General features: G+C 45.9%; 2 protein-coding genes across 4 annotated transcripts in view; one reads left to right on the forward strand and one right to left on the reverse strand.

The window, feature by feature from the left end:
• The window catches only part of LOC115356451 (membrane-bound O-acyltransferase domain-containing protein 2-like), a 35,142-nt gene extending 29,601 nt beyond the window's left edge, over positions 1–5,541 (reverse strand). The window contains exon 1 of the mRNA XM_030047621.1: positions 5,410–5,541. Within this exon, the coding sequence (XP_029903481.1) occupies positions 5,410–5,499 (90 nt within the window). The 5' untranslated portion in view covers positions 5,500–5,541. The remainder of the gene's footprint in view (positions 1–5,409) is intronic.
• Positions 5,542–8,317: 2,776 nt separating this feature from the next.
• The window catches only part of cep43 (centrosomal protein 43), a 29,863-nt gene continuing 21,252 nt past the window's right edge, over positions 8,318–16,928 (forward strand). For 2 of the 3 annotated variants that reach the window (XM_030047622.1, XM_030047623.1), the window contains exons 1-4: positions 8,318–8,541; positions 12,662–12,715; positions 12,818–12,872; positions 15,511–15,599. In XM_030047622.1, the coding sequence (XP_029903482.1) occupies positions 8,458–8,541; positions 12,662–12,715; positions 12,818–12,872; positions 15,511–15,599 (282 nt within the window). In that variant the 5' untranslated portion in view covers positions 8,318–8,457. The remainder of the gene's footprint in view (positions 8,542–12,661; positions 12,716–12,817; positions 12,873–15,510; positions 15,600–16,928) is intronic. The other variant, XM_030047624.1, reaches the window with a different exon arrangement.

Raw genomic sequence — 16,928 nt, forward strand, 5'->3', positions numbered from 1 at the left:
GAGTTTTTGCAGTGTGTAACTCCAAATGTTGATATGAAACATTTTTGGTTCAGGAATGTTCAACATGTTTGTTCGTTTGCAGAAATGTAAGATGCCAACATTTTAAAGCATTTTAAACGCTCCCTCCTCCTCCTCCTCCTCCTCCTCCTCCTTCTCCTCCTCCTCCTCCTCCGCCAGGGAAAATAGTCCCCAGGGAACATTATAAGGTGGCTGCTTCAACCACAAACTCACATTTTGACTCTTTGCTGTTAAATCTTTAGTTCCTGCAGGATCTGATGAACAGTTTGTTGACGTGGAAAGTGAAGGGAGGTTGCCGTGAAAGGACCAAACATCCAGAATCAGTGGGAGGAGCTTAAACTAACAGACAGGAAGTCAACTCAAACTGTACAGCTCTCACATGACTCAAATCTCCCACGAGCGCCGAGTGCAAAGGCAGCAGACAGCACCAAGCCAAGGAGTCACACACACACACACACACACACACACACACACACACACACACACACACACACACACACACACGGCTCAGCTTTCATCCATTAAGGTCCTTCCCGTTACATCAGTCAGATTTCCCTGAGAGCTCCAGACACACTTTGAACATCACATCTGCCTTGGCTCGCTTCACCCCTCTGCAGGGCCTCAATCAATACATCACCAATCAATCAATCAATCAATCAATCAACCAATCAGCCAACCAATCAATATTATTATAGAGTCAAGCAATGCAGGAACAAATTAAATATCAAAAAATGTGCACCAGAGAAGTCTAATAGCTTTTTTCCACACACACACACACACACACACACACACACACACACACACACACACACACGCTGCTCTGGCTCGACTCGGTTTGACTCGGCACGGCTGGGATTTGTGTTTCCATGACGACCGGGCCACACGCCCCACACGAGTGTTTGAAATATAAATAAATAAATAAATAAATAAATAAATAAATAAATAAATAAAAACAGGCCCCTCTGGTCACGGCTGCTTCACACCAACACGCTCAGCGACACGTAGAGATTCCTCGGTCAGATTATCGACTACGACGCCGCGCTCACGCGTGTCGACTCGCCGCCACCAAAACTGGCGAAGGAAAAGCCCTGAACGTGAACAGCGTGTTATTCCACGTCCACTGATCAGCTGAATTACAGATTATATCAAATGTCTTCCATAAAGCTGAACCAGCATCAGGGGCTGCCACGTGGAAATTACTCTAGAAATTAAAGATTATGAGTACATATTTATTCCATACACATATTCTGTGCTATAGGTAATCTGCAGGTATATTTCATTGGTTCAAAGCTGAAAAGTCTGTAGATATTCTGTAGAAATATTTCAGTAAATATTATTGTTGTATTAGTCTCAGAGTCTCTTATTTTTTTGTATTAATCCACTTGGATTAATACACTTTATTGGATCAATAAAGAACAATAAAGAACATTTTTCTATCCAACTGTGACGTTACAAGGCTGATTTTTAGTTTTTCGGTTTTTAGCATCGAATTAAAGCCCAAATCTGAATGACCTGTGTTCATAAAGTGCTGTACTGTGTGTCTGCTGCAGTACGGGGCAGCAGAATAAATAAACACATAAATAAATAAATGAATGAATGAATGAGTGAGTGAATAAATAGTGAAAAGTGACAGCGGTGTTTCAGATCCAGTGTCCGCTGCCCCGAACTGGATCCAGTGACTCACAGGAGCAAGACTGTCTCATATAGCCACACACACACACACACACACACACACACACACACTGATCTGTGTGTGTTACTGAGGTCTGCTGGTTTGGTTTGGTGTGTTTCTGAAAACTCTCAGTTTCACTTTTGTTTTTATTAGTTTCACTTTTAGTTTTAGTCTTTTTTTCGTAACATGGAGGCTTTACGACGGCGTATTCGTGCCAACGAGGGGAGAAAAAAACCACGCAGACAGGGGAGGGGCGGTAATATTCAGAGAAAGAAAACTGAATTTTTGAGATTAAAGAAAAAAAATCAAATATTCTCTGAGATTAGAGCGGTAAATTTATGAGAAAACAATTTTGAGAAGTTAAAGTTGTAAATCTTTGTTTTGTTTAGGATAATAACCTTGAAACGCTCTGAAACCCAGGAGCTCACACACACACCTTCATTTGACAGAGACAGCAGAGAGAGAGAGAGAGAGAGAGAGAGAGAGAGAGAGAGAAAGGAGCCTGTCCAGGTGATCCAGGTGAGCCAGGTGAGCCAGCTGTCTGCAGGCTGTTTCTTTCTGTTTGTGTATTTGTTTTTCTCAGTATGTGTTTTAATCTCTGTGCGTCAGGAGGGGGTGTGGTGGTGGTGGTGGGGTGGGGGTCGAAGTGAGAGGCTGCAGGTGTTCATCCTGAAGCTCCACCAGGTGAGAGACTGATCAGCTGATCAGAGACTCACCTGGTCGGCTGAACACCTGCAGCCTGTCGGCCTCCTGCACACGTCTGACTGAGGCTCCTCTCGTCTGGGCCATGACGCTCACATTTCAGTGAACTGCACCTTTACGTCTGCCTCAGAGAGCGGCGGGCTGTGACCTCATGACCCCTCGACTCCGACCAAACAGACGTGATGAACATCACGCCCTGAAAACACGACGAGTCCAAACTGAAGGAGGAAGACAAACCACCGAGCAGCCGAGTGAGGGGGAGGACACGAGGAAACAAGGACATGAGGACACGAGGACACGAGGAAACAAGGACACGAGGAAACAAGGACAGGAGGACAGGAGGACACGAGGACATGAGGACACGAGGACAGGAGGACAGGAGGACAGGAGGACAGGAGGAAACAAGGACATGAGGAAACAAGGAAACAAGGACACAAGGACATGAGGACACGAGGACAGGAGGACACAAGGACAGGAGGACACGAGGAAACAAGGACACGAGGAAACGAAGACATGAGGACAGGAGGACACAAGGACAGGAGGACACAAGGACAGGAGGACACGAGGACACGAAGACAGGAGGACACGAGGACACAAGGACAGGAGGACACAAGGACATGAGGACACGAGGAAACAAGGACACGAGGAAACAAGGACACGAGGACAGGAGGACACGAGGACAGGAGCATGGAACCCCAGGTTGACCCTCATGAGGCCCCGCCCCCTCAGGTTGACCCCCAGGAGGCCCCGGGCCCTCAGGTTGACCCTCAGGAGGCCCCGCCCCCACAGGTTGACCCTCAGGAGGCCCTCAGGTTGACCCTCAGGAGGCCCCGGGCCCTCAGGTTGACCCTCAGGAGGCCCCGCCCCCTCAGGAGGCCCCGCCCCCTCAGGCAGTGGCTCTGATATGAGAGGATCTTTTGGTTTGTGTCCAGCTGTCATAACCAGTCAATCATCAATCAATCCAAAGAGGTGGGATTAAATCCTCATGTTAAGTAATCTGTGTGGTAACGGTGTCTCGTGAACTAATAAATTAGACCCCCCAGGTTGACCCTCAGGGGGCCCCGGACCCCCAGGTTGACCCTCAGGGGGCCCCGGACCCCACTTTGAAAACCACTGTGTTAACCCACGTTAGCTGCATTGCTGTCATATCCCTGTAGGATCCTACATTAAAGCTGCATTATGGAGCTCGTTTTTTTGGGAGGGTTCAGATATTTAAGGAGAAACTGAACGGGAAAAGGGACATTCCACCCAAAATCCCCCAGTTCAGACACAAAGTCCCACCTGCTCAGCTGCTCTCCCCCTGAGCCTCAGCACAGCTGGAAGTCCTCCCAAGAGTTAACAGAGTCTCCAGTTTCATATTTGGCGAGAGTCAGAATCAAATAATCCTGACACAGAGGGAGTCCGGGCTGGAAGAAGATCCTGGTCTGAAACTGAGACCCTCACAGTTTCCCCAACATGAAGCCATGTGACGCCTCCAGAGTCACAGACAGGAAGCTGCTCCAGTTCTGCTGCTCAAACGTTCATTTTTCACAACATGTTGATGCTCAGAGTCGGCTACAGAAACAATCCTGCTGAAGAAAAACCAGATGTTGGTTCAGGACTGTGACTCGGTGCGCTTCATGTGGCTGTCTCCGTTATGAATGAAGTCACGAGGCTCAGAAACTGTGAATGACCTGAATAAAAAACGTCAGAGTATGAACTCTGAGGAGCTGAAACTCAGAAAATATTCATGTATGTATGGATGGCAGATCTGGCATTCTGAGGGTTGAACTCCCACGGAGCGAGCCGGGAACCAAAACCCCGAGCGGACCGGGAGCACCGAGTGTGGAAGCAGCTGGAGGTCAAAGTTCAGGGTCAAAGCACCGACCTCGAGCCCCGGACTCCGCACCGACACCAGGAGCAGAAACACCGAACCCGTCCCCCGGTGGGCTGCTGAAACAGGACGTGTGGCTGCCACCCAGAGCCTGCAGGGGAATGTTCTCCTAAAATTTATGGCGAGAAAGCAGTGGGAGGGAGCGGAGGGGAGCGCGTGAGGCTCCTCCATCCTTCATCTGCTTCCTCCGCCTCATTAGCCTCCAGCCCGTCTGCCTGCCTGCCTGCCTGCTTACACAACCAGGACCAGCGCCTCGGCCCAGACCTCAGCTGATCCAGACCCTCGGCCCCCCCAGCGCCGCCTCGGCTCACAGCCTCAGAATAAAGCCCATCTGACGGTGAGGATGGAGTGACCTCCAGCGCAGGCCACCAACAGGCTCTCAGACACACAGCAGGCTCATTTCTGCACACACTCCCCTGATGCTGTCACTCCTAAAACGTGTCAGATTAATAAAACATCACCGCTCTCATCCGTGATGATGGAGGGATTTCGGGGTGTTTACGTGAGGTGGGGAGGTGTCGTGCATTAAAATAAAAAAAAAAATGAATGAAATTAAAGCATGAGATGAAAACAGAGCGGGCACTGTCTTCAGATGCCGTGCAGACATGAAGCAGCCAGGCTCCATCAGACTGTCACCGCACAGAAAGAACCACAAAAAAAAAAAAAAAAAAAAAAAAATCCTGCTCGCATGTGGATCTGCAGACGGCGGCTGCGATCCCGACGCTGACGGCGGATAAAAAAAAATAAATAAAAAATATAAAAATAGGAAAAAGGAAGACGTAAGGCGGACCGAGGCTGCGGCGCTGGTCATGGCTCTTGATGTCGTTGTTCTCCTCAGAGCATCTTTGTCTCTGAGGGAAAACCTCCTGCGCGTCGCGGTGCCTTAACGCGTCCGCCACATGTGAATTATAAATGTGTGAAACTGCAGGTTCGCTTTGCTCGGAGCGCCGCTCGCTGTTTTCTGCCGCTCGCCGTCTTTGTCTGTCTGCGCTTAATATTTCATCGGCGGGGAGAGACGGGCTCCGCCGCCGTGCAGCCGGATGCCGGAGCGGAGCGGGAGGAGCGGGCGGCCGGCGGCCAGGTGCTGCGGGCGGCTCGTGCGGCAGACACCTGGCCGCCGGCCGCTGCGGCGCGTGCGGCTTACCTGGTCCAGCGGCAGGTTGGTGATCTCGCTGACGGGCTGCAGCAGACTGGATCCAGTGCAGGCCGGAGATCTGCTGCCTTCAGCGGCCATGGTTCAGTCTGAGCTGCCTCCCCCTCCTCCCGCTGCTGCTCCTCCTCCTCTTCCTCCTCCTCCTCCTCCTCCTCCTCCTGCCTCAGCAGCAGCTGATCCGCCCGGCCTGTCTGTCTGTCTGTCTGTCTGTCTGTCTGTCTGCCTGTCTGTCTGTCCTCCTCCTCAGTCCATAATCTATCTGTACATCTCTTCTTTCATCCTTGTCTTCTTCCTCCCTCTCCTCCAATGCACCTCTTTTGTTATTATTATTAGCCTATTTATTATTTTATTATGTAGCCTATATACACACACACACACACACACACACACACACACATATATATATATATATGTGTGTGTGTGTGTGTGTGTGTGTGTATATATATATATATTTGTACAACGGCATATTAGGGCCATTGTAGGGACAAAAATAAAAATATGGACTGGGGGAAATGAGAAAAAAAACTAATACTTCTTGTAATATTTTCCCCCTTGTCTGTGGCTCCTCCTGTGCTGCCCCCTGCTGGCCGTGTCTCAGGCCTGCAGCTGATCTCCTCAGCAGATTCTACTCTCACATGGGATTCAGGAACAAGGAGATCCTGCAGCGGGTCAAACACGTGGACTTTCCCATGAGCGACACGAATTTGCTAACAGTAACCACAGTTACCATGAGGGAGAGCAGCTCCTCCTGATTGGTTCCTCTGATAGTAACTTCCTGCCAGCCCGCGGTCAGGAGCGCTGTGCCGACGTCGGGGCTGCAGGGCTCGGGGCTGCAGGGTTCTGGGCTGCAGGGTTCTGGGTTCCACCAGAACCTCAGCACAGGCCCGTTCTCCTGACAAGCCCACAGTGACTCCCCACAACAGGAGCAGAGCTCTGACAGGCCGGAGGCCCTGATCTGCTGCAGCAGCTAAACACTGACCCTTAACTATAACCCTTAACCATAACCATAACCCTTAACTTTAACCCTTAACCCTAACCATAACCCTTAACTTTAAAACTAAACCTGAATCCCTCCTCTCTAGACTGTGGATCCCCAGTGGATCCTTCCTGACAACCAACCTTAACCCCTTACTGCCTGAATTTATTTACAATTATCTAGAAAAATAAATTGTTTGTGTTTTTGCCTTCAAGCAGATGCTAAATTTTTGGTGGTAGAGTGCTTCCAATACAGTTCTTGGTATGTGTGAAATATGCATTTGTTACAATTGGCCGTATAGTTCAATGTTTCTTGCATTATCCAATGTATTACATAGTTCAGGGCAGCTTGGCTGCTAAGCAGAGGACAGATAAAGCAGGAGCCACATGTACTTTCTCTATCTTGTTAGTTAGGTCTGTTGCATTAGATACACGCCCAGTCAACATTCACACACATAGCAGAGCACATTCCAGAAACAAGGCATGGACAGTGGTTGGCCTGTCCATGTCCGGGTAACTGGCCAATTATACTCCAACCTCTGTACGGGGCAGGCCCAGCCCAAGAGCATAAATGTGTATCATTTCCTGATATCGAGGCTCATTCTGACGGAGATCCGGCGAGAGCTCTGTCACACTGAGACCAGCGCTGCCTTGCTTTATATGTGACCATAATAAATATTGCATCAGAAAATTGAAGACTGACTCCGGTCTGCTCTTGGGCTTTCAACAAAAGAATCGGGAGCTAACACATCAACAGCATCAGTGGGATACATACACCACCTTGGCCGCATTAAGACTGGAAGTGGTTTGAGGCGAATTTGTGACAATAGTTTACAAGGGGTTAACCTTAACCTTAACCGTAACATTAACCCTTAACTGTAACCTTAACCCTTAACCATAACCCTAACCTTACCTACCCTTGACCTTAACCCTTAACCTTAACCAAGTATTCCAGCTACTGTCAGTTAATGAGCTAACGTTCACTTAGCCAAGAAGCTAACTATTAGCTAACGAGCTAACAAACGCTACACCTGACGTGGCACCTGGCAGGTGAGGCTCCTCCCACAGGGGACACCCTGGACTCATTTGAGTTACTACAGGAACACTAATATTTCATATCAGTAATATTATATAAACATTACACAGCAGAGTCAGCACAGCACGGCTTTGGGAATATACGACTTTAAGAAAGAGAAGTATAAGAACAAGTTTTTTTTTTATCTCAGATTTTTTAAAATTATTTTTTCTCTCCAATTTGTGAGTTTTTTTTTTTTTTCTCGTAAATTCACCACTTTAATCTCGGAAATTCAGAGTTTTCCTCTCAGAACATTAACGCTGCGCTCCAGGCCACCTGTAACTGGCGATTTACCGGTTAAAAGTGGGCGGGGCTATAGCCGAACCTGTGAATTCACCTGTGAACTCGATTGTGCTCAACGGACTCCAACTTCCTCGTTCGACGTCACGCAGTTTATGTTCATGTTTAGTTTTATGTTTTGTTCACAAGAATGGCGGCCCAGCTGGAGACGGCTGTTCTTATCGGTTCTGCCTGGAACGGTTTGAAGTCGTGACTCGTGACTTTGAAGTCGTGATTCACAGGTTCAATTCCCCGCTGGAACCATATGATAATAATAATAATAATAATAATAATAATAATAATGATAATAATAATAATAATAATAATAATAATAATGATGATGATGATGATGATGATGATAATAATAATAATAATAATAACAATGGTGATAATACTACTACTAATAATAATAATAATGATGATAACAATAATAATAATAATAATAACAATGGTGATAATAATAATAATAATAATAATAATAATAATGATACACGCCGCTGCAGTTCGTGGCTGCACCTGTCGCCCAGGTCCAGCTGGTGGCGCTGCCGCACGGCCTGCCGACCGCCGATCAGCACCAGAGAAGAAGAAGAAGAGCAGGAAGAAGACGCAGAAGAAGAAGTAGCGACAACAGTCTTGAAACTTGTGTGTGTGAGACAGTGTGTGTGTGTGTGTGTGTTCTCAGTGTGTGTGTCGGACCGGGCCCAGCCGTCATGTCCGCGGCGGAGGACGACACGGAGCTGCGGGACCTGCTGCTGCAGAACCTGGAGAACAACGGAGTCCTCAACAAGCTCAAGGTCCGAGCCTAGCCTAGCCTAGCCTAGCCTGTGTGTGTGTGTGTGTGTGTGTGTGTGTGTGTGTGTGTGTGTGTGTGTGTGTGTGTGTGTGTGTGTGTGTGTGTTGTAGTTACTGTTAGCTGCGTGGTGAAGTCAGTTTAATTTACCTGGAGGTTGACAAGGACTCTACACACCTGGCCGCTGCCTGCTAGCTTAGAGTGTGTGTGTGTGTGTGTGTGTGTGTGTGTGTGTGTGTGTGTGTAAACGCAGTGACATGTCTCCTCTGTCTTGCACGTCTCATAAAACATAAGAAATATCAGCGTTTCTTCCTCAGGTTTGTCTTTGTTGTTTTGGGCGCTGAGGACCTGGAGCACACTGCAAAAAGTCAAAATCTTACCAAGATTATGTGTCTTATTTCAAGTCAAAATGTCTTATTCCTAGTCAAAATATCTCATTACACTTAAAATAAGACATGATCAGCTAAGAAGTAACTTGTCTTTAGACAATTTTAACTTGTTTCAAGGGAAAATTCACTTGAAACAAGTTAAAATTTGCTAGAAACAAGAAACAAATTTTGTCAAGTGAACAAGCAAATTTTTACTCGTTCATTTGTGTCACAAGTAAAAATTTGCTTGTTCCATTGGCAGAATATGTTTCTTGTTTCTAGCAAATTTTAACTTGTTTCAAGTGAAAATTGTCTAAAGACAAGTTATTTCTGAGCTGATCATGTCTTATTTTAAATGTAATGAGATATTTTGACTTGAAATAAGACATTTTGACTTGAAATAAGACAAATACTCTTGGTAAGATTTTGACTTTTTGCAGTGTAACCTTTATAATCCAATAATATAAAAGCTTTAGGACACTGACAGAACACAACACACCTGAAGTCACATAATCAAACATTCATCTCTGCAGTACAAAACTGCAGGAGTGACTTTTAGTGCTTTCACAGAACACTTAGACCGTGACTTTTTTGATAAACGGTCGTTAACCGTCTGAAACCTGTGAGGCTTTTATTCTCAAAAGTTTTTATTTCACCCTTTTTAAAAATAAATAAATAAATAAATAAATAAAGAAGCAATTTTTTGTGCTAATTTTATGGCAATTTTGTTTTAGTTTAATTGAAAATATATATTCTTAGAGTCTTGTTCTTCTTATTATTGTTATTATTAATTTTCTTCAACATGATACAGTTTCCACCCTAATTTTTCAGTAATATTTTACATATTTTATTTTTTGGTCATTTTCTTGTAACATGTTAGTAATTTCCTGCTCGTTTTCAGTCCATTTGTAGGTAATACACTGTTCACCTTTTTTATATATGTTTTTGAAAGAAACCAAGTGAATTGGCTCAGTTTCTAAAGGGTTAATAACAGAGCAGGTGCATCAGCCTCAGCAGCTCAGACACCTGCCTCCCTCGGCTGTAATCCAGCCTTCGAACACGTCTGCGGCATCATGTCACCGTCCTGTTTAATCCCAGCTGGTTCCTCCATCCTGATGCGTCCAGGCGGAGGCTCGGCCCTGACCGCGTTCAGTTTCCCGTCACGAGGCCGATCCCGCTCCGGATCGTATTCCAGATCCGACTTTTACATGGAACACAGAAACCTGGTGGTTCATGTCCCTGAAAGTACATATACTCTGAAAGTACATATACTCTGAAAGTACATATACTTTGAAAGTACATATACTCTGAAAGTACATACCCTGAAAGTACATATACCCTGAAAGTACATATACTCTGAAAGTACATATACTCTGAAAGTACATATCAGTCTCCTGGTGACTGCAGGCACCTGAGATGTTCCCAACACAAACCTGTAATCTGACGTTAATCTGACTGTGGCTGAGAGCAACTTCAGCTCTGTTAACATCACACCGTGGATTTGGCTTAAACTGATGAAGATGTGAGGATGAAGATGTGAGGATGAGGATGTGAGGATGAAGATGTGAGGATGAAGATGTGAGGATGAACATGTGCAGATATGAAGATGTGAGGATGAGGATGTGAGGATGAAGATGTGAGGATGAAGATGTGAAGATGTGAGGGTGAGGATGTGAGGATGAACATGTGAGGATGAACGTGAGGATGTGAGGATGAGGATGTGAGGATGTGAGGGTTAGGATGTGAGGATGAACATGTGCAGATGTGAAGATGTGAGGGTGAGGATGTGAGGATGAAGATGTGAGGATGAAGATGTGTCTGCTGGGTCGGTCATGGTGGAGCTCAGTGATTCTGAGTGGAGAGAAAATTTTGAAAAATCAAATCTGAAAGTTGTTGGATCAGAGCTACTTGTTTGTTTGTTTGTGTTTTGATGTTTGGTCCTGTGTTTCCCACCGTGCCCTGACCTGCCCCCGCGGTGCTAGGGATGTCACGATTATTTGATTTCACGAATATCCGCGATTTTAAACGCCACGATTAATTATTCGTGAAGGTTCCTGAACACCATCACTTTCCTAAGGATCCATTCAGTTCAAACTGGCAGTAGCGCCGCGGACTACAAATCATTTTCGCATGCACAGTCTGCATGGCTCTCTCGTAAGCGCCGAGATGCTCAGCAAATCAGAGCACAACATCACCCTCTCAGGGCTGATAGCATTCCAGCGCCATGCCGGATCTCCAGCGTACTGGCGTGACTGCGAAAAAAAAATCTGGGTTCGCCCAGATTTCTCTAACAGACATTTCTCTAGATCCAATAGAAGTGCAGCTTTCGTTCTCAACTACACTAACGCTAACCCTACTAGCCAATCAGAAGTAGGGCGGGGGCGGGACTTGGTTGTTGACAATCAGGCGCTCCATGTGCCGTAGAAAGTGAGCCTTGTTGCCTTCAGTGACGCCCTGCAGCCCACAGGATGGACCGCAGGTTCATGAAGCCCGGGGAAGACAGCAAACACATCTCTTACACCGATGATGTCGGCGCCGACAGGATTTGGCATGCCTACTTTACATATCGATATCTCCTAGACCGTTTATGACATACAGAAACTAAAAAAAAAGTCTGAAACCGGAGAAACGGAGCTTTGCGCCTATATACAGGCCATTACGGTAACTCGGTAGGACTACTGAAACTTTGACCGTCCAATCACAGAAGAGTCCCCGGTGTGTCACATGTTTGTAATATGAGCTTCTCACACCATAACTCCTGAACCAATGGGGCGACCGGAAAAATTCAGACGGTTTCTGAAAGCAGAGAACCGGAGCTTTCTGATGGTGTGCAAAAGCACTCAGTCACTGCACAATTCTACAACCATAAAAAGCATGTAACATTGTAACATTGTAATTTATTTTCACTGTTACCATTTTATTTATGTTTCAAAGAACAGCTAAATATTATTTTTGTTATGTTTGCATGGAAATAAATGAAACGTGAAGATCTATAAGGAGTGTTCGTGTGATTTTATACATTTATAGTGTGAAATTAATTAATATATAATAATCGTAAAATCGTGATTATTTCTCTGACAATAATCGCACCAAGAAAATCTATAATCGTGACATCCCTACGCGGTGCATGCTGGGAAACCGGCCTCCTGCAGCCTGTCCACTGCAGACTGGATCAGCTCAGCGTTTCCAAGCTTTCTGCCTCTAAACCGCCCAGTGGATTTACTTCTCTCATCAGTAACAGACAAAACTCTGTTCATCACTCCAGAAGTGCTGTTGTTGTGTTTCCGTGGCGACGCCTGGCCAAAGCCGCGGTCAGAAACGCGGGTCAGATGTAAACACACAGCCGTGTCCTGGTTTGTTTTGGAGAACTCCAGCTAAACCAGGAGAAACGTGCAGTATCTGTAGAATGTGAAGGAGTGTATGTGCGACTGTTTCTTTCCCCTCACTTTTATTATTTATTATGTTTTGTGTTTTTTCTGTACTGCACGGAGGGATGGCTCCTAATTTCATTGTTACCCATGACAATAACAACAAAGGGCTTCTTATCTTATCTTGATTAGGGCTTATGTAGGTTTCTGAAATGACACAGAAACGAGATGCTTCAAAGCCCCGATCATAATCAGGAAACTCGAGTCCACGTAAACACAGTCGCTGCCCCCCCTGCAGGACACGAGGACAACATGTATGTAAAAATGTCTTGAGGAAATGTGGACGTTTGTCTCCCGGTTGGTGACGGGCCTCTCTGCTCCCCTGCAGGCGGAGATCCGGGCCGCCGTCTTCCTGGCGATGGAGGAGCAGGACAAGGTGGAGGTGAGCGTCCTCTGTCCTCTGTCATGTCGCTCGGTGAAGGACGGGCTTCACCGGCTCAGCTTAACCTCCCGCTCTTCTTCTTCTTCTTCTTCTCCTCCTCAGAATAAAACGCCGCTGGTCAATGAAAACCTGAAGAAGTGTCTCAACACCAAAGACGGTGAGTTTGGCTGCTGCTCGCCTGCTTCAGACAGACGGCCTAAAAAAAAAAAAAAAAAAGAGTCTAAAGTTTCCTGTTAGTCTTGTTTGGGTCCATAAGACTCTGAAACCCCCCCCTCCCCCTTCTCCCTCACACACACACACACACACACACTCATACACACACACCAAAATTTAAAAACACTGAGGAGACGCTCTCCTCCACTCACCACTGTGAAGTGAGGAAACACCAGAGAGAAGATAATCGACACTACAGAGATATAAGATGACTGTACAGATTAAAATTCAGTAAATATCTAAAAAATAAAAGTAATCAAATAAATAAAATTCAGTTAAAGGCCAGACTAAAAAGGTAAAATAAATAAATAAGTAAATAATAAAATAAATAAAATTCAGTTAAGAACCAGACTAAAAGGTTAAAAATAATAAATAAATAAAATTTTGTAAAATTAAAACTCAGTTAAAAGCCAGACTAAAAATGTAGGTCTTGAGTTTGCTTTTGCTTTCTGACCACAAGGGGGAGCCGTGGCGCCGCAGGCTGCCTCAGCTGCAGGGCTGCTCTGACTACACTCTAAACAAAAAGGGTTCTGCAGGGCACCAGAGAGGCGGACCTGCAGGCTGAACCCGTCACGGTACTTTGAAGATCCTGTTCACATCGTAGGAAATGTCCCAATTCAGCAGAACCGAAAAGCTTCTCTCTTATCGCACACGGTTCTTTAGATTATTTCTTTGGACAAATCAGAAGGTTCTTCAGCAGCACGTCTGGAGGATTCAGGGTCTGCAGGTTTGTACTGATGTGGTGTGACTGTTTACCTGGACGTTACTCAGGTGTTACCTCTGACTCCCCCACAGTTTGGTTCTGTCACCTCGCAGCAGGACGCTCACGCTGCAGTCTGTGGCGGTGAAATAAAGCGCTGCCAGCTCCTGGAGTCGGCACGGTTCCACGTGGAACCGAAACCCTCGCCAGCTCACATGTTTGAGAACCTCGTGGGGTTTTTCAGCGCGAGGCAGACACAGCCGAGTCTCAGAAACCGAGACTGATTCTGTTCTTTTAGCATCACAGCTGAAACTGTTCACACTCCTACAAAAATATCATGTTCCAGGGCGGCACACACACGGCCTCTGTGACGTTCACTGCCAGGATTAAACTGTGGCAATAAAAAAACAAACAAACAAACAAACAAAAAACTTGATTTATCAAAAAACATGGGGAAGAAAGACTTGTAGCAAATTAGCAAAAGTACATTTTATGATGTTTAGTGAATTTATTTTGGTCATTTTCAACTTGCAGAAATCAAATACACATATAAATAAACAATATCTTACACACATATTTTTAAACAATAAATAAATAATATTTAATTTTCCTTTCAGTACTGAAAAACCAAAACAAATATATGATATATACAAATAAACACTGACGGAAAAGGTACAGGCTGAAGCCTTAGCTTATTTTGCTTATCCTTCTTACATTAATAAGCTTTTGTCAGCTCACTTAAAATACTACTACTAATAATAATAATAATAACAATAATAATGATAATATCAATAACCAAGTATACCAACATAAAGCCAAAAAAGGGAAGATAAATATAAAAAAGGTTAAACTAAAACAACTGAAAATTAGTAAAAGATAAATGTATTATCATAATATATTTATAATGAGCTGCAGAGAGAGCGTGTGATTGGCCGCAGAGAGAGCGTGTGATTGGCCGCAGAGAGAGCGTGTGATTGGCCGCAGAGAGAGCGTGTGATTGGCCGCTGAGAGAGCGTGTGATTGGCCGCTGAGAGAGAGCGTGTGATTTGCTGCAGAGAGAGAGCGTGTGATTGGCCGGAGAGAGAGAGCGTGTGATTGGCTGCAGAGAGAGAGCGTGTGATTGGCCGCAGAGAGAGCGTGTGATTGGCCGCAGAGAGAGAGCGTGTGATTGGCCGCAGAGAGAGCGTGTGATTTGCTGCAGAGAGAGAGCGTGTGATTGGCCGCTGAGAGAGCGTGTGATTGGCCGCTGAGAGAGCGTGTGATTGGCCGGAGAGAGAGAGCGTGTGATTGGCCGCAGAGAGAGCGTGTGATTGGCTGCAGAGAGAGAGCGTGTGATTGGCCGCTGAGAGAGCGTGTGATTTGCTGCAGAGAGAGAGCGTGTGATTGGCCGCTGAGAGAGCGTGTGATTGGCTGCAGAGAGAGAGCGTGTGATTGGCCGGAGAGAGAGAGCGTGTGATTGGCTGCAGAGAGAGAGCGTGTGATTGGCCGGAGAGAGAGCGCGTGTGATTGGCCGCAGAGAGAGAGCGTGTGATTGGCCGGAGAGGGAGAGCGTGTGATTGGCTGCTGAGAGAGCGTGTGATTGGCCGCAGAGAGAGCGTGTGATTGGCCGCAGAGAGAGCGTGTGATTGGCCGCAGAGAGAGCGTGTGATTGGCCGGAGAGGGAGAGCGTGTGATTGGCCGTAGAGGGAGAGCGTGTGATTGGCTGCTGAGAGAGCGTGTGATTGGCCGCAGAGAGAGCGTGTAATTGGCCGCTGAGAGAGCGTGTGATTGGCCGCAGAGAGAGCGTGTGATTGGCCGCAGAGAGAGCGTGTGATTGGCCGCAGAGAGAGCGTGTGATTGGCCGCACAGAGAGCGTGTGATTGGCTGCTCTGTCCTCCTGCAGGACGCCTGGTGGCGAGCCTCATCATCGACTTCCTGCACGTCTTCAGCCTCGACTTCAGCCTCGCCGTCTTCCTGCCCGAGATCAACTCGGTGAGTACCAGATCCACCTCCAGGCTCCGCCTCCAGGCTGGGTCCTCTGGTCCCAGTCCAGGCTCCACCTCCAGGCTCCAGGCTGGGCTGACTGGTCCCAGTCCAGGCTCCACACTGGGTCTTCTGGTCCCAGGCCAGGCTCCACACTGGGCTGACTGGTCCCAGTCCAGGCTCCACACTGGGTCTTCTGGTCCCAGTTCAGGCTCCACACTGGGCTGACTGGTCCCAGGCCAGGCTCCATACTGGGCTCACTGGAGACTCGACTGGGACCAGATTATTCTAATCTGGCCGCTGTTTGTCAGATTAGCTCTTCACTCTGTGAAGGCAGAGACTTCCAGTCATGTCCACTTCCCAGTCTCAGTAACCATCACACACACACACACACACACACACACACACACACACACTCACACACTGAGCAGCAGCACTGAACACACTGTTTTTCACAGCGAGCTGTAGTTTGTAGTTTTTAGTTTGTAGTTTTTTAGTTTGTAGTTTTTAGTTTGTAGTTTTTTAGTTTGCAGTTTTTAGTTTGTAGTTTTTAGTTTGTAGTTTTTTAGTTTGTAGTTTTTAGTTTGTAGTTTTTAGTTTGCAGTTTTTAGTTTGTAGTTTTTAGTTTGTAGTTTTTTAGTTTGCAGTTTTTAGTTTGTAGTTTTTAGTTTGCAGTTTTTAGTTTGCAGTTTTTAGTTTGCAGTTTTTAGTTTGTAGTTTTTAGTTTGCAGTTTTTAGTTTGTAATTTTTAGTTTGCAGTTTTTAGTTTGCAGTTTTTAGTTTGTAATTTTTAGTTTGCAGTTTTTAGTTTGCAGTTTTTAGTTTGCAGTTTGCAGTTTGTAGTTTTTAGTTTGCAGTTTTTAGTTTGCAGTTTGTAGTTTGCAGTTTGTAGTTTTTAGTTTGCAGTTTTTAGTTTGCAGTTTTTAGTGTGTAGTTTGTAGTTTGTAGTTTTTAGTTTGCAGTTTGTAGTTTGCAGTTTGTAGTTTGCAGTTTGTAGTTTTTAGTTTGCAGTTTTTAGTTTGCAGTTTTTAGTGTGTAGTTTGTAGTTTGTAGTTTGTAGTTTGTAGTTTGCAGTTTGTAGTTTGCAGTTTGTAGTTTGAAGTTGAGTTTTATAATAGTTTTATAATCTCTCTGCTGCTGCGTCGGCTCGCGCTGCGTTCACTGCCGCTCGGACCTCAGAGTGTTCGTCCTCTAAATGTCCAGCCTGCGACAGCGAGACGTTCAGAGTCAGCTCAGGAAAAATGGAAGCTCTCAGGAAGACGCACCTTTTCCCTGCCGAGGAAAATCAAACACAAACTGTCTGACATCATGAACGCTAGATACCAAGCTGTTCTGACT

Source organism: Myripristis murdjan, chromosome 24, assembly GCF_902150065.1.
Source record: "Myripristis murdjan chromosome 24, fMyrMur1.1, whole genome shotgun sequence".
In the NCBI taxonomy this organism is placed as follows: domain Eukaryota; kingdom Metazoa; phylum Chordata; class Actinopteri; order Holocentriformes; family Holocentridae; genus Myripristis; species Myripristis murdjan.